At 47.4% G+C, this 24,802-nt stretch overlaps 1 protein-coding gene across 3 annotated transcripts in view; it reads left to right on the forward strand.

Annotated features, from left to right (window-relative positions):
- The window catches only part of CUX2 (cut like homeobox 2), a 277,693-nt gene that overhangs the window by 175,655 nt on the left and 77,236 nt on the right, over positions 1 to 24,802 (forward strand). For all 3 annotated transcript variants that reach the window (XM_061384789.1, XM_061384790.1, XM_061384791.1), the window contains exon 3: positions 2,056 to 2,103. In XM_061384789.1, the coding sequence (XP_061240773.1) occupies positions 2,056 to 2,103 (48 nt within the window). The remainder of the gene's footprint in view (positions 1 to 2,055; positions 2,104 to 24,802) is intronic.

Raw genomic sequence — 24,802 nt, forward strand, 5'->3', positions numbered from 1 at the left:
TAATTATGCAATTATGTAATTAGGAGGAATAAGTTTCCATTCCTATTATAGTCGCGCCTCTGAAAATTCTCATTTTTGGAACTAGTCTCTCTTGATGGGGGAGAGTCATGCCAAGACTTTATTTAAGAACATCATCTGGCTGGTACCCAGCTCACCTCCTGCTGGTGCCTGGGCTTGGTTTCCCCCAGGGGTTAAGCAGACAGAAAGGGTGGTGGGCGTCTAGAAAGAGTTGGCACTGATCCAAAGTCCCACCGACCTCACCACGGTTCTCATATTTGAATCCCCTAAATTCATATGAGCGGGGGTTTGTGAACAGAGCCTGTTTGGAGAATCTGTTGACCTGCATTGTAATTCCAACTGTGCCACTCACTTGCTTTGGAACCTTCAACAGTCAGCCCCTCTCAGAGCTCCTGTGTCCCTTTCTGTAAATTCAGAGGAGATAAGCCCCTTCCAATACTTATGTTTCCTGAAACCCAGACCAGAGGTTTTCTGTTGATGTGTTTTATTTGGTCTGTAAAAGTCTCTCCAATTTTACAGTATATTACCAACATTTAGCATCTCTGATTTCACCCCAAAATTTGGATTTCCAATCTCTTTTGAGACCATTTGGTAGAGCTGGCCACACAGAGGCTCCACCCCTACGCAGCAGTCATCAGAAACAGCCGAGCAGCTGCCACCCCCTTACAAAGGCACTGTGTCCTCCTGAGATTTGCCACAGGCCGCCCAGCCTGCCTCCCTCCTGTCTTCTTCCTCCAGCCTCTGTGGGCATTTGAGTTTACAACCCGCAACCTGGGTCTACAGAAGTTTCCTTCTCCAAGCTCAGCCCCTGCACTCACAGTTCCTTCTGATCAAATAAATTCCCTAGGTTCACACGCACTCCCCACATCTCTCCTGTAGATCCCCAGCGCACATCAGTAGTCAGTGGCTCTGAGAAGCCCTGGGGGGGGCGGGTCCCAGAACAGTGAGGACACGTTCCCAGGACCCAGAAGAAGGGTTGTTTCCAGAAGCAACACCATCCTATTTCACAGTTGAGGGATTTATTCTTCACCTGACACACATATCTGGTGCATCCTTCCCTTTCCTGCTTTTCTCTGCTACCCGCTCCCTCTCCATTCTCTCGAGCCCCCCTCAGGTTCTCCTCCCACAGGGCTTTCTTGTGGACCATAGATGACCGTGCTTAGAGGAGTCACCAGTGGGTCTCAGAGAAAACTGGAGCATTTATAGTCAAGTTCTTGGGAGCCTCGGTTCTAAAAGACCTTCCTCTTTCACGCTGGAGAGGACTCATGGGAGTCCGCCAGGGGCATCCTTGGGGGTGGGAACCTCAAAGGCCCTTGAGGGAGGCATGAAATTAGGGTCCCAAAATAAGAGGCTCCCTTCTGAGGATAGCCCGGTGGCATAGAGTTAACAAACATTTACAGAGCCCTTCTTCTGAGCTGGGTCCCATGACAGGTGACCCCACCAAGCCCCCAGAAACCCCATCTTCTGGTGAGGAAGGGGTGACAGTACAGGGCGCTGTTGCTAAAATGCCAAATGCAGTTTTTGCTAGAGAGGGCAACTGAGTGGGAAAGCAGAATTGGCAACCTCCAGAGACATCTCCCGAGCAGCGCCTGGAGAGCAGAGGTTTTCTTGAAGGGATGTTGGTAACATGACCCAGGGCATGGAGCCTCTCCAGCCCCAGCTCCAAAGAATGACCCATGATGAGCCACCAATCGCATGAGGTACTTTGCATAAAACAGCATTCCGTGATCAGATCCACTTGGGAAATGCTACTTCCTCTCCCTCTTCCAGAAATTCCCAGTGTGCACCGTGTAAAAGGCTCCCAAGGGTCCTGCAGGGAAGAAGCTTGATGTTGTGCTTGATGTGTTCCGATCAGACCTGGCCGGGCCCCTTTGTGTGTGTTTGGGTCTGTCTGTAGGCGTATATATGAGGAACTCTTATGAAATCTCATGGAGCGCAAGTCCCATGAGACACACTTGCTGATTTGGGGGACAACAGTGAGCTACAGGCAGGGGCTACTTGACACCACAGTGAACTCTTCGCTCATCTCTTTTACAGGAAATCAGAGAGATGGTGGCTCCTGTATTAAAAAGCTTCCAAGCTGAGGTAAGACCCAAGGCCTGTGGCATGTCACGAAAATACCCCCTGGCTGTCTCTCCTATCCCACCTGGGGTTGTCAGAGGTTTCCAGCAGCAGAGAAACTTCCCTGCCCCCATTGTAGACTGCCCATGCCCTCCAGATCAGCCGTAGTATGATAAGAAAGGGTGCTCTGTTTCCGCTTGGTGGGATTGCCACCTGCTCTGACATCCTCTCTACCACCCACCCTCGGAGTATATAAAATCTACTGCTTTCACATTCTTTCCTGCCCATCGGGCCCTCGTTCCTTTGGCAGCAGCTGAGCTGTCCTCAGCCAGTTGTTTCTCTGGCTTTTCTGGAGCCCTGGGATGGAGCTGGACCTCCCCCGTGTCTCCTCTTTGCTTGACTTGGTGACCAGGATTCCGAGAATGTCCACTTGTCTGGCTGGCACAGGAGGTTGGCAAGGAGAAGAATGGAGTTACATTGAGTCAGGGGAGTGGAAGAGCAGGGCCATTTCTCCAACATTCTGTCTTCAGGGGGCTCTTCTCGGTCTTCCCCTGGATTCAGGCAGGACGCTGAAAGGATTGGCCCTTAAGCACTCGCCAGCGGAGATGCATTTTTAAGTCTATCGTCCGCCAAGGGCCACATTACTTTAAATCTGTCTCTTCAGAACCGAGTAAGCACATAAGGCAATATTAAAGTAAACAATAACTGGATTTACACAAATGTCGCTGATTTCCATATTTTTCATCCTTTCATTTTATTACTGAGTTGACTGATGTGTTTATTTATTTATAGGGCCATCCGGTATTGATTCATTTGGTTGTGAGGTGCCTGAGCTAGAAGAGGGTGGAAAAAACCCAGAAAGAAGACCAATAATGTTAGGAATGTGTTGTCATGGCTTTGTGTTTTGTTTTTGTTTTTTTTTAAAAAAAAGGTCCTCATCTGCCAGCTCACGGTCCCGTGAGAAGCATTCAGCACATAAGCACTCTCGGGCAGCTGATCCTTTCTTTGGTCCAGCCCCAAGACAGGCGTTGAGTGTTTCATGTAGAGCATTACTTTCTCGGCCATTCCCCTTGCTTGGGTTGGCATGGCAAAGCTTCTCTTAACCACTTAGAGCCTCAGTTTCCCTATCTGTTAAAGGAAAATAAAAGCACTACAGATCTGTTCATGTTGTTCTGAGGATTAGGTGAAATACAATGAAAGGAAAGAATTTAATGTAATTCCTGATGCATCAAGAGCTTCTCGGGAGTGAAGAGCACAGACTCTGGAGTCAATCTAGATTTGAATCCTGCTTCTACCAGTTTCTAGCTGTTTGACCTTAAGCAGGTTGCTTGTGCCTCTATGCACAAGTTACTTGTGTCTCTGTGCCTCTGTGTCACACTCTACAAAATTGGATAATAATTATACCTATTCCATAGGGTTGTGAATGAAGAACAAAGTTAATACTCACAGAGTGTTCAGAACATTACTTTGTGTGTTAAAAGCCTTAGTATTTTATTTCTGTTGTCAGTCACCTTCAACATAGGTTTCTTTGGCCTCCACTATGCCTGGCTTAGAATCTGCCTCTTTCCTAACTAGGTGTTCAAGGCTTTTTATCCAAAAGAAGGGGGTTTTCTGTCCCTAGAGGAAGCCAGCATGACTTACGTTATCTTTCGATGGGAGTAAGAGTTAGACATTAGATTTCGGCAGTGGTCAGAGAAGACCCAAGTGTAGTATAGTGGAAAGTACATGTGAATCAGACTCAGATGGGCCTGGCTTGAATCTTAGGCTAGTTGTGTGGCCTGGGGGAAATTACTTAACCTCTCTGAGCGGCAGTTTTCCTCCTTCGATAAAGGCGACTAACAGGAGGGCTTCTGAGAACTGAGCAGGGTGGAGGAAGTTGACATGGTGTCCAGCACACAGTTGGTGCTCAGTAAGTGCCGGAGGAGAGAGTCTTAGGGCGGCCAGAAGAGACAAAGCTGAATTCTCATTTCCAAATCCATGTGGCATGTGGAATAGACACCATTTTAATAGCTGGCAATCTTCAAAGAACTTCGTTAATTTTTTTTAAAGGGTTTTCCATCGTCCCTTTAATGTACCAAAAAGAGACTACATTTGTCTGGAGTTTTATTCCCGAAACCCCTGCTTTCTTCATGATCTATTGACTAATCCATCGCGGCCGCCATGTCCTTCCCAGTGCCTCAGGGGAGAAGTGCTGGCAAAGAAAGGTGTTAATAAAAAGCATCTTCTTCGTCCAAAACAAACTGCACACACACAGGCCGTTTATAATCCAAATTTGATTTTCATTTTAATTTTTTTAATGAGGGTTCATCCTTTATGCCGCTTCCCTCTCGCAATCCACCAGGCTCTGGGCTCAGAGCTGCAGATTCCCAAGTGGGCATTAATCACCTCCCAGGAATATTCCCTGAGGCGAACACCTTCCAGAGTCACATAAACTAACCCATAAAACGCCAAGGCTGAATATCGTACCCGTCATTCCTTCTCCCCAAGTGCGGGCCTCTTGTTGAAATATAACACGTTCAAGTTCATTCCTTAATTTCACTCCACCAGCCCTGGTGTATACAGAATACAGGCATCCTTTTATCTTTTCATACTATGTATGCGGGGGTCTTATTTTCTTTTTCTTTCTTTTTTTTTTCCCCCCACTGTGCTGGTGGTGGGAGGGAGGCGGAGAGGAAGTGAATTTGCCCTGCTGTGAATTGAGGAAGCTTTCCCTCTCCGCCTTGATTGCTTAAAGGACAGTCTTGATTCCCCCTGCTCAGGGAAACAAAGACAGCCAGAGAAGGTGGCTTAATGGAGACAGCTTGAAATGGCCAAAGTTTGAATATCCTTGTGCGCAGAGAAAAGAGCAAGACGAAAGCCCCGCTAATTACAAAAGTTGCTTTATGAAAGATAATTCAAAGCAATAATTTAGCAAACATAATCAAGTCGCACAGATGGGGTTGTTGATGGATGGATTGCAACATGCAATTAGCAGTTCTCGCAGTTACATATCATTAACCCTCCGAGCACAAAAATTATTTTCTCATTATTAGTTGAAAAGGTAAAATTAAGCTGACTAGACAGTAAAGGAACAAACTACAATTAATTACCTTCATTTATTACAGTCATTATTTTAAACTTATTTTTACTTGGAGAGAGAGACGAAAACATCTAAATTAAAAGTTTTGTTATGCTAAATCAGAGGTGAAACTTTGCTAAGGCGTTTGTGCAGTGGCCCAGCCAGAAGATGGCAAGGCCACTGCTGTGAGAGGTTTTTTTTTCCCCTGCTTCCTTCCTCTTCCCCCATGAAGGAGATGTGGCCTGCGTGGTGGAAAACTGCTTCCATCGAGGTAGAACAGACTTGTTCACCTGGGCCTGATTGAAACACAGCAGTTTGGAAACCAAAGAGGCAGAGACAGCCTCTGACTCCCATGGGAAGCGAGAGAGTAGTGGTCAGACACCCAGGGTCTGAGTCCCACCCGACACTGCTTGTGTGACTTTGGCCAGTGACTTCATATCTCTGAGCCACTGTTCCCTGCTACGTGGGGACAGCTGTTAGGATTGCATGAGGTTCAGTGAGATTCACTGTCAAGTGGCCAGCAAGTCGTTTGCTCTCACTGTGGTGTGTGTGTCTGGTTGCTTGGGCCTGAAGATGTTGTCTCCCTGTCCTCTCAGGATCAGAGGGAGCTCTTGTGGCGTGACCGCCTTTTAGGAGCTTGGTGAGAGAGTCGAGACGCCACCTACCAAGAGACGGAACAGGGAGTTGGGCAAGCGTTTGTGCCAGAACTTGAAGGGCCACCCTTCTCCTTGGCGCCTCCAAGGCCCACTCAACAAATATTTATAATGTCCCTAGGAGGTCAGTGCCTGTGACTGAACCTCCTGCCTCCTCTAGCCCAGCCTTCCCGTAAGAAATGTGACCACCCGGAGGCTCCCTGTGCTGAGAAGCCAGCCTGCATGGAGAGCCCCTGAGGGATGAGTCTTCTCATGGTAGAGAGAGGGGCCAGGGACACCAAGGCACCAGACGCGAATCAAGGAACCATGCTGGCCATCAGCTGCCATCTTGCCATGACTGCCTGAGAGATGACAAGAAAGAACCACCCCACTGAGCTCAGTAGATAATCAGAACGCCCGGATTCAGAGTGCCAATTCTTCCCTCCCCACTGATCCTCAACTCTCATCTCCCTCTCTCCTCTTCTTTTCTTCCACCTTCTCCATTTTCTTCTGTACCTCCACCCCCAGCCCCTCTCCTTCAGCCTTTGCCAGATTTTAGCCTTCTCATTTTCCCCCAGCACCAGGTCCTTAGATCACCACCTCCATGCAGAGCACTGCCTTCTGCCCTCCTGATGCCCGAGGGCATCCCAAGGCAGAAGCCAGGGCACACAGGCAGCACGCAGCCTCCTCAGTTTTGAGCCTAGCATTGCCCTCCAGGTGGAAGTGTCAGCAGTTCTGAGCTTTTGTCTCTTCTCCTTTGTATTTCTTCCCGTGGAATTGGGGTGCATCTACAAGGCAAACCCCACTGGCTAAAGGAAGTCCAGAGCAGACGCAGTTGAAGTTCTGTCTGTGGAGGAGCAGAAGGGTTATGTTGAGATAGGAATTTGCAAGAAAGCAAAAGAGGAGGCCTTGCTGCCTTCCCTGTGGGTGGTTAGGTGGCAAAGCATGGCATGATGCCCACCAACCTGGCACTCCTATCCTGGGTGGATGGGTGTTGGTTGGATGAGTGGATGATTCAGTCAACAAATAAATATATATACCCTTCGTTGAGTGAGTTACCCTTTACTGTGCCTTCTCTAAAATGGGGTGATTGCACTTGGACAGCCTGATGCGTGTGGGTTTCAGGGTGCCACCCTGGTCAGAGATGTAACAAGTCATAGTCTCCTGTGTTCTGAGGCATTCCAGACCCTTTCCCACAGGTCTCGTGTAGCCAGAGGTGCCAAACAGAGTCTACCAAGGGGAGTTCCCTCACTTTCAAGTGGGCAGAGGACTGGAAGTTCCTTCTTTTGCCCATATCCACCTGCCAGGATGCTAGTGATTGATCAGACCCAGGTTGGACCAACAGGACACCAGAGGAGAGAGAGGCCAGGATGTCTGCTGCGTGGCCTCTGATGTGAACATCGCTGAGACTCAGTTGCTTACTCTTGTAGTCAGTCAGGAGCCAGGCTTGGCCCTGAAGCAGGGCCTTGTCTTTGCCGGAGGAGTCTGCTGACGTGACTTGGATTGCACGTCCACCGTTTGGTACACACTCTAGTGATTATTTTGTGTGTTCTTCATGATATTTCTGTTAAGGGAAGGTTCTGTGATTAGCTCCACTTTACAGATGAGGTTCCGGGGAGACGACTGACATCCATTTAGTACCTGAGATAGGATGAGACCCGAGGTGGACATGACTTCAGGCTCAGGAGGGTGGTATGGGCTGGAGAAGGCACTCAGGGCAGAAACCCCTGGCCATCTGGCCTCTCCCAGCCTCTCCCCTGAGCCAGTAGACAGCCTGGCTTATTCCCACCTCAGGCGACGTGTCTGCTATTCTCTTACCTGGAATGTTTTCCCAGTACTGTCTCTTGACCCAATTAACTCCTTTCAAGTATCAGATCCTCCCAAGAGTGAGGAAGCTCTCCCTGGTTGACCCCAACCCCTAGTCAGGCTTGGACTCCCATCTTTCCCAGCACGGCTCCCCACACTCACCCAGGATGCTGCGTAACAGAAGTCATGTTTGTGGGTGTCTCATCGTTCAGGGCCCCGGGGCTCCTTGGCTGTGACTCTGCCTGAGTGGGAGCCACAGGAGGCTTTAGAGCAGAGGAGGGCCCGGCTGTGACTCCGGTTGTAACAGGATCCCTCAGCCTCCTGATCACCTCCGCATGGTGGGGGTAGGGCTGGCCTCTCAAAAATGGGAGAGAGGAGGAGACTATATGCCTTGTATACCCCACCTGAGCCCCCACACTGCCTGTCCAAGCTCCTGCTCTCTGCCCCCGTCCTCTGCCCAGAACCGGAAGTCATCATCGGCCTCCCCCACCTTCTGTCCCAGCCCCAGACTCTGAGGATGCCCTGCTGCGCCCTCACAGGCAGATGTGGGTGGGGAAGGGGTTCTGACCAGCACGAGGTCCCCAGTCCCTGTTCCTGAAGCTGAGCTGCCTAAGTGGGGCCTGGAGCGCACGTCCTCACAGTTCAGATCGCCTGAGACAGGCTCGGCCCTGAGCCCCCAACCCAGCCCTGCACGCCGTGTCCTAACTTGGTGCCTGTGCTCCCCTCCTGTTCTGCATTTGCCTGCAGGACTCTTGCCCTTCCCTTTGAGTTGAAATTTAATTACGAGATCTTTTTTTTTTTTTTTGCCTTTTGCCTTTTAACATTGTTTGCTATTTCAGCTGTCTTTGATGTCATGTTTCTCTTACTCCTGAGGTAACCCTTTCTCTGTCGCTCCCAGCACCGGCATGCCATCTCTTTGTGAGTGGGGCCCCCTTGGGGCCACACAGACGTTAGACACATACAGTCCTGACCAGCCAGCAAAGCCAGGGAGAAGCGGCCTCACTGACCGGCGGGACCCAGCAGGAAAGATAAGCAGTGGGAACAAGTGTGAGTTTGGAGCTAGATTGGCACAGGCTTGTATCCTAACCCATCTGTTTGCCCGCTGTGTGATCCTGGGCAGGCCACTTAACCTCTCTGGGCCTCAACTTCCTTGGCTTTTAAATGGAGATAATAATAATACCTACCTCATAGGGTCGATGTGAGGGTTAAATGAGTTGACCCTTGAAAAGTTCCAAGAACAAAGCCCAGCACATAGTGAGTGCTCTTTTGGACATTAGTCAGCACTCCCAGCTGATGCGCTGAATTTATTCCTCCCACTTCTCCCCAAGCCCCATGAGGAAGCATCTGCTGTCGCCCGTTCTCAGGTAAGGGAAGTGAGGCTCAGCACCCGGCACATGGTGGTGGGTGGTGACTCAGGCTGGGATACTAGCCAGCAAAACTCACCGTGCATTGAGCCATGCCTCACCACGTCTCAGCAGTATAGCAAGGGAGGCACCACTGGTGTCATCCCCTCTGACAGGTGAGACGCTGCAGTTCAGAGAGGTTAAGCTGCTTGCCCCAGCTCACACAGCTCTTCACCAGCAGAGCAGAGGGTGGAAGACACAGACCTCAGCTTGTAGGGCTGAGTGGATCTCCTCAGGGAGCTTCGTGGGTACAGAAGGAGCTGAGAACACTCTATAGATTTTTGTAGAATTGATCAGTCCTACACTGAGGCTCTGAATTGGACACTTGCAGGTAGTTAGGGGTTAGAAAAGAGACCTCTTTTTTCAGCCAGATCTGTGCCTTTTAGATATGTCTTTGCTGAGTTTTTTCCAGGCACAATCCACCAGGGAAGCCCAGCCCATTGCAGAGAGCTGGATTCAAACCCAAGTCTGCGTACCCAGCCCAGGACTTGGCATATAGCAAGTGCTCAATAAACAGGGTGTCACTTGCAAGATTCAGTGAGAAGGATTTCCGTCCACCCTTCCTGTTCCCAGCTCACATGCATGTGTGTGCACACCCACTCCCCACCCCTTCCTCTGGCGACATAATAACTTTGATGATGCACATTTTTCTTGGCTCCATAACCTGGTCTGGCCCCTCTGGCTTCGCCCTGCCCAGCTTGGGGTAAAACTTATAACGAGCTGAACATCCTTCTGAATTTAATATTAAGAACCCACCAAAGCATCATTGAACCTGTCACACCATATTACAACCAAATTAAGAACCAGCAGCAATCCTCTTTCATTCAGTATCATATGCCTTATAAAGTAAATTATTAATGCTTTTTCCCCCCAGTTAAGCAGTTATTTGCAGTTGTTCCGGGTATTTCTCATTAGAAATAACATCATCTTAAGAACGATATTGATTGATTTTTTTAATCTTGGAATCATGGACGTGAGCCACATATTTATATGACATTCCCTTTAACTAGAATTCTCATGCTTTATTTTTATATTATTGATCTTTTTGACACGAATTGCTTTTTGGCCTTGTGCGAACGTTGTAAGCTTTCCGCCTGCAGAGGAATGGGCCGGCGTCTGGGCCGAGCTGGGAAGAGTGATCACTCCAGCGGCATGGCGGTAACATTCCCGCACATTTAACAACAATTAGTCTGTGCTGATGCCATGGTAGGCTTTCGTGTATGAAAATTTACAAGCCTTTTAATGGACTGCATTATGGAAGGCCATGCGGGGCCAGTCGGTGGGGAGATGAGGCCGCCGGGTGCGCATCCATCTCGTGGTGCTGTCAGCCGAGCATCTCTTAGCGCTTGTGTCTGCTGGGTGCCAGCGGCAGGCAGAGTTACGCTTCTGCAGCGGCCAGCACGTCCCCTCGGGGCATGAGTGCCCATTCCTGTGGTCACTCGGACATCCGTTCAGTAGATGTTTCTTGAACACCTGCTGTGTGCCAGGCATGGTATTCAAGGGCTAAAGTGGTGAACATCACTGACTCAGGTGCTCAGGAAATATTGACAGGTGAGCTCCATTGTGTGCCAAGAACTGTGCTAAGCACTGAAGCTAAGAGGTGAGCACAGATCATTCTTCTGGCTCCTGTAATATGGAGCAGAAATGACAGAAGCTTCGATCCGCACAGACCTGGGTTCCAATCACAGCTCTCTCCTTGACCAATGGTCTCAGTGAACCTCGGTTTCCTTGGCTGTGAACTGGGAATGGCAACTGCCCCTGCCACACAGGTAGGCTGGGAGGATTCGTGCAAGTAGAGAGCTTGAATGGTTTTGTGTGGCATAAACCTCCCAGAATCAGGAGCGTTGCATCATGCTTTAGAGTTAGTATGCCTTCCCCTGCAGCCAGAGCCCTAGAGTACACATCATGCCCACCCCTGCTTCCCTTCGAGTTCGACTGAGACCTTCAGTCTTGCAGACATTTATTCTGCACCTGCTGTATACCAGGGTGAGTTCCAGGCTCCAGGGATGAGGCTATGAGCAGCTGTAGATACCCCTGCTGTCCCCAGGGCCCGCACAGCTGAATGAAAGAAACAGCCAGACACACGCTCCTCAGGGTCAGCAACGATCACTGTTATGATTGAATTTCATGTGAGTTTCATCCTTTAACCCTTTGTTATTCAGAGCATGGGGCCAGCAGCATCCGCATCATCTGGAAGTGTGGTAGAAATGGAGTTTCATTGGCCCCCCACCCCACCTCCCAGATCCGCGGAGTCAGAATTCGCAGTTTAACAAGGTCCCCTTGTAAGTCAACTATATTTCAAAAAAAAAAAAAAGCCTCAATAATTTGGTGATTTGTGATTCATGTGCTCATTAAAGTTTGAGATGCTCAAACTGCCCATTGAAATCTCCTGAGGACTTTAAAAAATATTGAGACCTGGGTCCCTCCCCACAGTGGCTGGCATTCTGTCTGGTGTGAGGCTTGGACATCAGGATTTTAAAAGCTTCTGCTGGTGATTCTAAAATTTGAGATGCTCTTGCCCTACATCACCCTTAGGGCAGAAAGTGAAGAGGAACTAAAAAGCCTCCTGATGAATGTGAAAGTGGAGAGTGAAAATGTTGGCTTAAAGCTCAACATTCAGAAAATGAAGATCATGGCATCCGGTCCCATCACTTCACGGGAAATAGATGGGGAAACAGTGGAAACAGTGTCAGACTTTATTTTTCTGGGCTCCAAAATCACTGCAGATGGTGACTGCAGCCATGAAATTAAAAGACGTTTACTCCTTGGAAGGAAAGTTATGACCAACCTAGATAGCATATTCAAAAGCAGAGACATTACTTTGCCAACAAAGTTTCATCTAGTCAAGGCTATGGTTTTTCCTGTGGTCATGTATGGATGTGAGAGTTGGACTGTGAAGAAGGCTGCTTTTGATGCTTTTGAACTGTGGTGTTGGAGAAGACTCTTGAGAGTCCCTTGGACTGCAAGGAGATCCAACCAGTCCATTCTGAAGGAGATCAGCCATGGAATTTCTTTGGAAGGAATGATGCTAAAGCTGAAACTCCAGTACTTTGGCCACCTCATGTGAAGAGTTGACTCATTGGAAAAGACTCTGATGCTGGGAGGGATTGGGGGCAGGAGGAGAAGGGGACGACAGAGGATGAGATGGCTGGATGGCATCACTGACTCAATGGACGTGAGTCTGAGTGAACTCCGGGAGTTGGTGATGGACAGGAAGGCCTGACGTGCTGCGATTCATGGGGTCGCAAAGAGTCAGACACGACTGAGCGACTGATCTGATCTGATCTGATCTGCCCTAGAAGCTCACCATCTAGTGGAGGAGACGGATACATGGAAATAACCAGTCGTGTGTTGGTAAATGTAGAGTCCTGACTTCCGTGGTGTAAATACTCCCTCCAGGAACAATTTCAGGCTGGCAACATGGAGTTGGGAAGAGATATTCAGTAGCATCTCAGGTAGCGTTTCCACCACAGACGTAATAGCTGTGCATAACCTCAGAGCCCCAAGAGTAGTAATATGTCACCATATAATTAGGAAGTGATGAGTTCTGAATATGTATTCCCTCTTTTCTTCAAATCTTTTGTGTTAAAATACACATAACATTTATTACCACCTTACCCATCTTTAACTCATCAGTTCAGTGATATTAAGTACATTCACACTGTTCTACAACCATCACCACTATCTATCTCCAGAACTTTTTTCATCTTCCCAAGCTGAAACTCTGTTCCCATTCAACAGTAGCTCCGCATTCCCTGCCCCTGGCAGCCACAATTTTAAACTTCCCGTCTCTGTGAATCTGACTGCTCCAGGTACTTGATAGAAGTGGAATCATCCAGTATTTGTCTTTTTGTGACTGGCTTACTTCACTCAGAGTGTCATCAAGATTCATCCAGATTGTAGTACCATCATTTTAAATGTAATTTATGTATTATAATTGTAGATTTATATGATTTAAATTTTTAATTAGGGCCATGTTTGTAAAAGTCCAGCTTGTATAAGTCCAGAAAATTTAACAATCGGCTTTGGCAAGCTGCTAGAGGTAAGCCCCAGCACACCACTAGACGTGCAAGTGAAAACAGAGAGACAAACGGCAAGCTTTAGGACAGGGGTCAGCTAACTCTGGCCCTCAAGCCAAAGCCTGTTTTTATAAAGCTTTATTGGAACACAGCCATGCCCATTCATTCATGTATTGTCCATGGCTGCTTTCCCACCACAGCTGCAGAGCTGAGTCATTACAGCAATCTGTATGGCCTGCAAAGCCAAAGCTATTTATTATCTGGCCCTTTACAAAAGTCTGCTGGCTCCTGCTTTTAGGTTTACAGGGAGTGGGAGAAAATTATTATTCATTCATTCAGTTACTCCGTCAGTATATACAGAGTACTTATTCTAGGCACAGGAGCAAATAAGACAGTCCATTCCTTTCCAGAGCTGACCTTCTGAGAGAAGACAGATGTAATTCAGGCCCTCGCACAGCAAGTAAATATATAATTATCGTCTATAGCAGTGGCTGTGACACAAGCTCCATGGGGTTATGAGAGCATCCTGGGATGTCAAGGAGGACTTCCAGGAGGAAATGACTATGAACTAAAGCATGAAGCAGAACATTCTAGCCACAGGAGGGGTGGAATGGCATGCCATGTAAAAGGAGCAGTGTGTGCTAATGCCCTGAGGGAGAAGGGAAGTGAGAATTTCAGGGCTGAAAGCCCGGGAGAGGTGGCCAGAGTCCCTAAGGCCCTCACCTGTGCCCTGGCTTCTACCCAACCCCCATCTACCCTGCCAAGTGCAGCATCACTTTGAGCCAGGCTTACCCTGGTACACTGGCCCCAACTGCCTCCCCACCCTCAAAGACCACCTCACCTCCTAAATCCCCTCCATCTTCCTTTGTCCTGGCCTTAGACCCCACAGTGTGACAGACAAAAGTCTCTTATTTAGTTCCTTCTTGAGGTTTATAAACTCCTGCCCTCTAATACAATTCTTCTCAGCACAACTACAAAATAACAACACTTAATTAAAACATAAAGCCAAATATTCATGGATCAGCCAAATCCTATGTCCTGGAACTAAGCAGAGGCCCCACCCTGAAATTCAGGGACTGAGACACAAAGGTGGGGTCAGAGGGTGGGCGGGGTTTCCATTTCTTGAGCACCTGCATGGTACCATACTCGAGGCTGGTGATCTGACATCTGGGATGTTTGGGGATATATCTGGAGAATCCTAAGGAAAACTGAAACTCAAGCGGAGACACAGATCAAATAGCTGAGAAGTAGACGAGGCAGGATTCAAACCCGTTGTGTCTGCAGTAGCCACAGTGGTTCATTCCTGTGACAATGACATCACACATAGCAAGAGATTATTTCTCAGTCACATCACAGTCTAGTGCTGGTTAATGACCAAAGGGGCTCTGCTGCACACAGCCATTCAGGGATCCAGGTTATCTCCTGTCTTCTGCCTCTGCCTTCACTGCATTCCAGAGTCCCCTTCACTTACACAATACATGGGGAAAGTTCTCAAGGGCCAGACCTGGAAGCGGCCACATCGTTTTTACCCACACTTCCTTGACCAGCACTCATTTATAAGGCCATGTCCAATTTCAAGGGAAGCTGGAAATAGAGTCTAATGTGTGCCCAAGAAGGTGTTAAAAAGAAAAGAAAAAACAGGGCGAGGTGAGTACATAACCCTGTGTCCCGCACTGTGGACTCCCTAATGGGTGAAGTAACTACCTCAGTAGCTATTGGAGGGTGGGATGGGGTCAGGAAAACAGTAGGGTGCGTACATTTTGGACAAAAGAGTAGGAAATGAATTTCAAGGAATCTGTCAAGTCCAGGAAGCAGCAAAGCAAGGGCAGGGAAGAACTTTTAATGATCTGGTAGGTGTTACAAAGCTCCTACTATATATATCTCTATGGTGGCCTGGCTAACAGAAGAAATGAGCTTTGTCCAACAAGGAGGCCAAGCCACCCATTGGGAGCCCACGTCCGCAGTCAACTAAGAAAAAAAGCAAATGTGGAGTTAGAGCAAAATGTCCCACGTGTGCCAAGAAGAAAGTGATTACTTTATCGGCAAGCAATCAGGGAAGCCTTCAAGGAGGTGAAATCCCAGCTCAGGTTAGGAAGACTTGGACAGGATGAAACACAGAGAACAAAGTGTGGGGGTAAGAGCGCAAGTTGTCTTGGCGTCAGGCAGACCTGGGTTTGAGCCCCAGTTTGAACACTGGCTGGATGTGATCTTAGGTCACTTCCCTTCTTTCTGACTCTGTTTCCTCAATAAAATGGTACCTAGTATACAGGCTTATTGTGAGGATTAAATGAGATGGTCATGTTTGGAGTGTTTATTAGCTCAGTGCGTTACACACAGAAGGGAGTGTGTAAATGAATAGTTATTCTTAAAATGAATAGTTATTTGCCAGTGACTGTTTGGTGAGCTGTGCCATGCTTCTGGAGCTACGATACGTAGGGAGGTAAGGGAGAGGAAGAAGCAAAGAAACACAGCTGGGCCGGGCAGGGGGGCTTCGAGTGCCCCGTGTTAAGTCTGTACTTTGTCTTGTGGGTAGATGAGGTGACATGGATTCTCTTGATGTATGAGGACAGCCTAATCAGGAGGCTTTTCTAGAAAGATCCGTCTGGAGATGAGTGGGGTAGAAGAGGGTCGACTTGGAAGTCAGGGTCTGGAACACTTGAGACCCGTGGCAATAATGGTGTCCTGACTTGAGGCAGAAGCAGAGGTGTGGCAAAGAGAAGGCTGGTTCAAAAGAGTTTGGATGGGATGGGGAACATGTGTACACCCGTGGTGGATACATGTTGATGTACGGCAAAACCAATACAATATTGTAAAGTAAAAATAAAAATAATAATAATAATAAAATTTAAAAAAAGAGTCTGGATGTGGGGGTCTGGCCTTCAGGTGGCCGAGGGGGATAGAAGGCCTGGGTATCGGTCTCCAGGGGTCAGTGGGGTTGACATTGTTAGCAGATGAGTCAGAGGCAGAAGTGGTTTCTTGAAGACAAGCCCTGTTGGTTTGTTGGTAACCTCTAGGAGCCAGGGAGGCCTTGGCTCAACCCCAGCATTCTAAGCACTTTACAGATATCAATTTATTATTCCCTGTGACCATCCTATAAGGTAAATGTTGTTTTAGCAATATTTTACAAGTGGGAAGAATGAGGCACAGAAAGGTTGGATAACTTGCCCAAGGTCACTCAGCCAGTAAGGGGCAAAGACAAGATTTGAACCCAGGCAGTCCGGGTTCAGAGTCCTTACCGTCGATCATTATTTATTAAGCACCTACTGTGTGGCAGGCCCTGGGCATCCAGTAGTGAACAAGAGCTACTTTGCCCCAGGCTCCAAGAATCCCACTCAATTCCAGAAATGTGGCTCTGTTTACAGATGCAGATGTTCTAGCCCAAAGATACTCAGATGCCAAGCAAGGCCACGCAGCCAATTGGCGGCAGAACACCTCTCTTTCTTCCAGGCTTTATGTGCTTCCTACAACGCCCCATGTCCACAGGGTAGGGACACTTTGGCAATATAACCAGTCAATTATAATAATATTTTTCTCTCGGAATGTTTAAAAGAAAAAAAAAGTTGGCTCGCTAAGGTATAATCATGGCTCAGAGGCCAACCTGACATTAGTTATTAATTAGGCCATTATGCATTCCACAGTGATAATTGCTTTGCTGCAAAGTCACCAAGCATGAAACGGACCCAGCACAGAAACGCAATCTATCAATCTGAGAAGTCGCAGCCCAGTTGCATTCTCTCACCTTGAGTCAGGTGTACACCGGAGCAGGAAACAAAAAGAAATTAATGATACATCAATAGGCAACAGCAAGCTGGTCCCAGCCCGATCCTGCCCTGGGATGATCACATCCCTGGGCACAGGGATGGCGTTCAAGTGAAGTTTATCAGTGAAAATGCCTATTTCTCTTTGATCTTCTAGCCAGTGCATATCTGTTCATCCCCTTTCCTTTTTTTTTTTTTTTCCTTTTCCATCTTGGGGGAGGAAAAAAGCCATCTGTTTGCCTCGCCTGTTGCTTTTGCAATGAGTAGGGTGAGGGTATAGCAGCTGCCAGGGCTGCCCAGGTGTTGTGAGCAACACAACATCTCTGCCTGTGTTCTGTCTCAGTCTGGGTTCTGTCTCTGGCCTTGGTGGGGCAAGAAAGGAGACCCGCCCTGAGCCTCCAAGTGAGAGGCATCCGTGTCGAGGACAACTGGAGTTCCATCTTAAGAGAAGACCTTGGGGTACAAGAGATAAAAATCCACCCAAGTTAGCCTACGTGAGAAACATTTATTATAATACTAACTATCTGATATTAATGGGGTATCTGTTGTCTGCCAGATGCACAGTTATGTCATTTAATCCTCCGTCTTGTGAGAGAAGTTTTGGTATATGAAGAAACTAAGGCTCATCAAGATAAGGTGTCTTGCCGAAGCTGCCACCACTAGTGGTAGGATTGAGATTCAAACCCAGGCTCATGAACACAGCACTCTGCTGAGACCACATGAGAAGCTGGAGGAAGCACAGCTGGGCTTCCGGAGGGTGGGACAAGGAACCAGAACAGCTCAGAAGCAAAGAGGGTGCTTCTACAAGGGGTGAGAGTCCTTGTTCTGCCCTCTCTCCGGGCCAGCTTTCTCACACATGGTAGATGGAAGTGCCTGCCCGTGACAGCCATCTCAGTCCCCGCGTTCACCCTGCTGTCACTGGAGCTAATTACCACCTAGACAAATAAAAATCAGCCAGTCTCAGATTTAAACTTTTAGGATAACAAAGATGAGTGGCCTAGCCCAGTGTCTGCCCCTGGTGCATCAGCCATGGACAGGAAGATGTCTGCAAACATCAGCTGCTAAGGCCGATCTCAGAAAGAAAGAAGGTGACTGACTCGCCACCTAATTCCGCTTCTTATCATTTGTCCATCACACAGCCCTGATTCTCCCTCTCATCTAACCTTTTCAATTGGCCGCTTCACATCCTGGAGTTATTGCTAGGTTCCTGCAGACATTTGGAATTTTGCTCCTGGAAGAGTGATTCTTACAGAGAGGGTTGACACCATCTGTATCTACCTCAGGATTTAGAAAGCTGCAAAGGTGTACAGATCTCAACCAGCCCCATCGTCTGTATTTGGCCCAGAGGTCAAGATAAAGAAATTCATGCTGCTGAGAATGGATTGTCTCCAGTTTTTGCTCATTGAAGCCAGGCTCTGGCCCCATCTTGTTTCATTCTCCCACAAGACTTGCCGGCGCCAAGACCTTATGTTAGGCTACACGTTCTCTGTGAAAAGAGAATCAAAACCAGTAAGTCAAGTTCCAGTGGCTAAGAGTATTCTCGATCCAAAAAAGATGGCAACCAAGACTGCCTGAAGACTTGCCACATTGGCTCAGCTCCTCCGTGGAGCCTTCAAGTGAAGTTTATCAGTGAAGTTTACCCAACCCATGTTTCAGTCTTTGGCCAAACCCTTGAGGGGTAGATAGAGCAGTCTGCTGCTTCTGTGATCGTCAGAGCTTGGGATGGCCAACTTCCCTGGACCATCCCTTGGAATTAAGCTGTCACCCTGAATGTTTCTGATGCTTAAGCATACTTAGCTGAACAAACTTTTAGGGAGTTCTCAGGAACTGACTCATAGTGTGAAGTAGGGCTTAGATGCCTCTGTTATAATTGTTCCCCTTTCAAGGTATAAGGCCGGGAGACCCTGACATTTTGAAAAGTAGTAAGAAGACCGTGTTCTTCCATCCATGTTTTCTTCTCTTGATGGGGACAAACAGAATCATTTCAACAGATGTTTGTTTGGCTTCTACTACATGCCAGATGCTGTTCTAAGTAGTGAACAAATCATTCTAGCAGGATATGATAAATCAGTAACAACCTGCTGTTTGAGGACCTGCTCACTTTGACATGGACCCAGCTCTATTCTTTATCTGGCCTAATCCTGGTCTGATATAGTTACTATTGTTATCCCCATTTTACAGAGGAGAAAACTCAGAAAGGTTAGGTGACTGATCCTGAGTCACAACAGCAAGTAAGTCTTAGAACTGAACCCAGTTGATACCCTTCTAGACCAGGGATTTGCAAAGTATAGCCCCTGGGTCAAATCCAGCTCCCTTCCTGTTTTTGTAAATAAAGTTTTATTGGCACACAGCCACACACTGTCTGTGGCTGCTTTCATTCTACAAGGACAGAGTTGAATAGTTATGATAGACCCTATGGTCCACGTAGCCAAAAATATTTACTCTCTGGCCCTTTACAGAAAAGGCAGGATCAAACCTATAAATTTTGAGTGGTCGAATTTGACTTAGAGGATGGGTATCTTCCAACAGTCATTTCTTTCATTTGTTCTTCCTTCCTCCTTTCCTCCTCTATTCTTTTTATTATGGACAAATTCAAATATGTGAAAGTTAAAGAAAATAAAATAATGAGCCATGTGATCCAGTTTCAATGACTGTTCACGCATAGCCACTTCCTTTTTGCACACCTGGATTATTCTGAAGCAAACCCAAGTCATTGTATCATTTCACCTATAAATATTTTTGTGTATGTTGTTATTTAGTCGCTAAGTCATGTCCAACTCTCTTATAGCCCCACGGGCTGTAGTCCACCAGACTCCTTTGTGCATGAGATTTTCCAGGCAAGAATATTGGTGTCGGTTGCCATTGCCTTCTCTGAAGGCATTGGCGTGCCATTGCCACTCCAGTACTCTTGCCTAGCAAATCCCATGGACGGAGGAGCCTGGTAGGCTGCAGTCCATGGGGTCGCTAGGAGTCAGACACATTTGAGCGACTTCACTTTCACTTTTCACTTTCATGCATTGGAGAAGGAAATGGCAACCCACTCCAGTGTTCTTGCCTGGAGAATCCCAGGGACGGGGGAGCCTGGTGGGCTGCCATCTCTGGGGTCACACAGAGTCGGACACGACTGAAGTGACTTAGCAGCAGCAGCAGCCATTTCCTTCTCTAGGGAATCTTCCTGACCCAGTGGTCAAACCCACATCTCCTGCATTGCAGGCAGATTCTTTACCACTGAGCCACCTGGAAGCCATTTTAGTCTATATGTCTAAAAAATAAGGAATCTCTTTATAAACATAACCACATATAAACATAACCACAGTATCATCCAAAAATTTTTAACACATTTCTTTTTTTAACTGAGATATATTTGATATATAATATTATCTTGGTTTCAGGTATAGAGCATCAGTTCAGTTCAGTCGCTCAGTCGTGTCCAACTCTCTGCAACCCCATGGACTGCAGCATGCCAGGCCTCCCTGTCCATCACCAACTCCCGGAGTTTACCCAAACTCATGTCCATTGAGTCGGTGATGCCATCCAACCATCTCATCCTCTGTCATCTCCTTCTCCTCTCGCCTTCAATCTTTCCCAGCATCAGGGCCTTTTCAAATGAGTCAGCTCTTTGCATCAGGTGGCCAAAGTATTGGTGTTTCAGCTACAATATCAGTCCTTCCAATGAACATCCAGGACTGATTTCCTTTAGGATGGACTGGTTGGATCTCCTTGCAGTCCAAGGGACTCTCAAGAGTCTTCTCCAACACCACAGTTCTAAAGCATCAATTCTTCAGTGCTCAGCTTTTTTTATAGTCCAACTCTCACATCCATACATGACTACTGGAAAAACCATAGCCTTGACTAGACAGACCTTTGTTGGCAAAGTAATATCTTTCTTTTAATATGCTGTCTAGGTTGGTCATAACTTTTCTTGGAAGGCATAAGCATCTTTTTATTTCATGGCTGCAGTCACCATCTGCAGTAATTTTGGAGCCCAAAAAATAAAGTCTGACACTGTTTGCACTATTTCTCCATCTATTTGCCATGAAGTGATGGGACCGGATGCCATGATCTTTGTTTTCTGAATGTGGAGCTTTAAGCCAACTTTTTCACTCTCCTCTTTCACTTTCATCAAGAGGCTCTTTAGTTCTTCTTCGCTTTCTGCCATAAGGGTAGTGTCATCTGCATATCTGAGGTTATTGATATTTCTCCCAGCAATCTTGATTCCAGCTTGTGCTTCATCCAGCCCAGCATTTCTCATGATGTACTCTGCATATAAGTTAAATAAACAGGGTGACAATATACAGCCTTGACGTACTCCTTTACCTATTTGGAACCAGTGTGTTGTTCCATGTCCAGTTCTAACTGTTGCTTCCTGACCTGCATACAGGTTTCTCAAGAGGCAGATCAGGTGGTCTGGTATTCCCATCTCTTTCAGAACTTTCCACAGTTTATTGTGATCCACACAGTCAAAGGCTTTGGCATAGTCAATAAAGCAGAAATAGATGTTTTTCTGGAACTCTCGTGCTTTTTTGATGATCCAGCGGATGTTGGCAATTTGATCTCTGGTTCCTCTGCCTTTTCTAAAACTAGTAGGAAAAGGTGTAGAGCATAATGATTCAATATTTGTATATATTGCAAAATGATCACCACAATAAGTCTACTTAACATTCCTACCACACATAGTTGTACTTTTTTGTCTTAAGAGTAGTTTCTTAATACCTGGTACTCAGGCAGTGCTTCAGTGTCCCTTATTGGCCCCTAAGTTTTTTAATCATTTTTTTTGGTGTATACCAGGATGGTAGTCATGTACGGATGTGAGAGTTGGACTGTAAACAAGGCTGAATGCTGAAGAATTGATGCCTTCAAATTGTGGTGTTGGAGAATACTCTTGAGAGTCCCTTGGACAGCAAGGAGATCAATCTTAAAGGAGATCAACTCTGAATATATATTGGAAGGAATGAAGCTGAAGCTCCAATACCTGATTCGAAGAGCTGACACATTGGAAAAGACCCTGATGCTGGGAAGGATTGAAGGCAGGAGGAGAAGGGGACAACAGAGGATGAGATGGTTGAATGGCATCATTGACTCAATCGACATCAGTCTGAGCCAACTTCAGGAGACAGTGAAGGACAGGGAAGCCTGATGTGCTGCGGTCCTTGGAGTCGCACAGAATCAGACTCGACTGAACAACAAGGATTCACACAGTCCACACATTGAGACGGACTGATGTGCCTCTGAAATATGGCGACCAACTGGTTCGTCCCTGGACAGAGGGTTACCTGAGATGCAAAGCTTTGGGTTTTAAAATTGAGAAGATCTTCAGGTACAAAACTTCATGGTAAGACTGGAAAAGTCCAAGACAAATTAGGACAAGTTGGTCATACTATCTCTGCTACACATTCTAATCTGTAAACATCCTGGCCATCTTTTTTTTCCCCCACTCTGATCTCTGTGTGGAAATAACTGGGCTCTTTTTCCTAAAAACATTCCTCTTTTTTTTTTTTTTAATTTTTTTTTTTTTAAACTTTCCAATAAACATTCCTCTGATCACAGCTGATTGCACCAGGGCCAACGTAGTCTCAAGAGAGATCAACAGTATTCAGTATCTCAAGAGTTTGAGTTTGGGACTAGTCAGTCAAGGAAGCCGAAAGCTGGCCTTTAGACAGCAGGACCAGGGGACTTGCCCCTTGCAGAGGAACCACCCTTCTTGCTCTGGACTATTCTGGTTCCTTGTCCCACCCTCTGGAAGCCCAGCTGCCCTTTGTCTGGCCTCTCATGTGGTCTCAGGAGAATACTGTGTTCAGGAACTTGGGTTCAAATCCCAGCCCACCACTCACTGTGGGACCATGGGCAAGCCACCTCACCTATAGCTGGGATTCGATGATCGTGTCACTGTGGTGTGGTTTGACCTGGTCCTCTGTCCCCTGTATTTGCCATACATGGGCAATTGGATCTAGAGGCTTGATCATATTCAGGTTCAATGTTTGGGGCAAGTCTATTCATAGGTGGTGCTGAGTGTTTCCATCACAAGGTGTATAATGTGCCTCCCAGTCAATTTCAAGCTGGGGGTGGGGGTCAGTGGAGGCAGGGACCAACCTCATCAGTGACAAGCAGGTATGGCTACCTAGGGACTCCTAAACCTCCGTCCCTCGTATGTCAGGAAACCATAGATGATGTCCTCTGATAGTTAACCTTCATCATTAATAATAGAAGCGGAAACTGAGAGATTTCATAGCTGTGCGAGGTAATTAAATTACTTACATGAATCCACTCACCCTTGATTATTTCCATGTTTCCCACCAAACATATGCCTCTCCTTCGTTTGCTGCCATCCTGAGCTCTCAGCTGGGAGGATTAGGGCTGTGGGGCTTTGCAAGGGGGCTGCCTATCTTTGAGAAACAGCCAAGAAAACGGGGTTCCCCGTCACTGCATTCACCCTGTAGGGCTCTCATGAGGATTTGGAGACTTAGTGTGTGTAAAACACTTAAAGCAGCGCCTGGCACACTTTAAGCACTCAGTAAATATTTACTATTATTACTATTTTCTTTTTTTTATGCTGTTGTTACATAGGAACGGAGGCCTCTGTGGCCCCATTTTCTAATTTTTCTGGCGAGCTGGAAATCTCAATTTTTATGTAAAATCTCCTGATCTCTAAATGTTGACTAAAGATAAACATTTTTTAAAACATGAACAAAGTACATAACGAGATTTGGACCATGGGCCCCATGTTCACAGCCTTGGGCTTAGAGGGGGTGCAGTAAGCGTTGTCTGATTATACCAGATTGCTTCCTCTTTTATATGTATTCAGTTTATTTCTTCATTTATTCATTTTTGTCGATGCTGGGTCTTCGTTGCTGTGTGAGCTTTCCTCTAGTTGCAGTGTGAGGGCTTCTCATTGTGGTGGTTTCTGTTGCAGAGCACAGGCTGTAGGGTGCACAGGCTTCTGTAGTTGCGGCTCCCAGGCTCTGGAGCACAGGCTCAGTAGTCATGGCACACGGGCTTCATTGGTCTCCAGCATGTGGGATGTTCCCAGGTCAGGGATCGAACCCACGACTCCCACTTTGGCAGGTGGATTCTTTACCACTGAGCCACCAGGGAAGCCCCATGATTACACCAAATTGTCTCTGACCCCAGCACATGCCACCCTGTCTCCCTCCTCTGCAGCTCAACAATCTGCTCATTCTTTGCAAGCCAGAGCTGCCACCCTGTTGAAGCCCTCCTCTAGCCAGTGCCCCTGCAGAATAAACCCCTCCCTCCTTGACTCCCCCTCCTCAAAATGCTGCTCGCCTTCTGTCCTTTCCTGTGGTCTATGTCTCTCTTCTCGGGGACTTATGAGCTGGGGCTGTGGTTTATTCTTCTTCACATAGTACTTAGCACGTTGAGGATCATAATAATAGTAAAACTAGCATCAATTAAATGTTTGTTGGCCAGGCTGTGTGCTAAGCAGTTTTTATGTATATCACCTTTAATCCTTATCGTCATCCTCAGATATGGAAACAAAGGCTCAGAGAAGGCCAGTGGCTGCCCAGGGTCACAAAGAAGTGGGGGAACTGGGAATGGAGTTCAACTGGAATTGAATCAGCCCACTGGAGGAAGCTGAGCCTCTGGCCCCTGGCTGTGCACACTGGTCAGCAGACAGAGGAGCACCCGAGTGTCCGGGCGCAGTTCTCACAGAGCTGTCTTGAGCCACACTCCACAGAGACACCCAGAGATGACGATGCTATATTTAAAAGCCTGGGCAGGTGGTGCTTCTGTGGCATTTGGGTGGCCGCCTCTCCATAAAGGGCATGCATGCTCTTTTAACTCAGCTCTTCTGGGCTGGCATTTCAGAGAACTTCCCAGGATGGCCTCAAGAGGAGAGACTGCAGCCACCTGGGACCCCTGCAGGGCTCCCTGCTGGGGCAAGGATGCTGCGGCCTGTGTCCAACAGAGCCGGGGCAGTGAGAACTCAGAGGCCAGGTCAGGGTCTTGAGCCAGCTCATGGGAGGGCCTGGCTCACAGACTCCTGAACTGACCTGTGTTTCAGAGACCAGTTGTTGCCAGGCTGGCTGGG

This window comes from Bos javanicus, chromosome 17, assembly GCF_032452875.1.
Source record: "Bos javanicus breed banteng chromosome 17, ARS-OSU_banteng_1.0, whole genome shotgun sequence".
Classification (NCBI taxonomy): domain Eukaryota; kingdom Metazoa; phylum Chordata; class Mammalia; order Artiodactyla; family Bovidae; genus Bos; species Bos javanicus.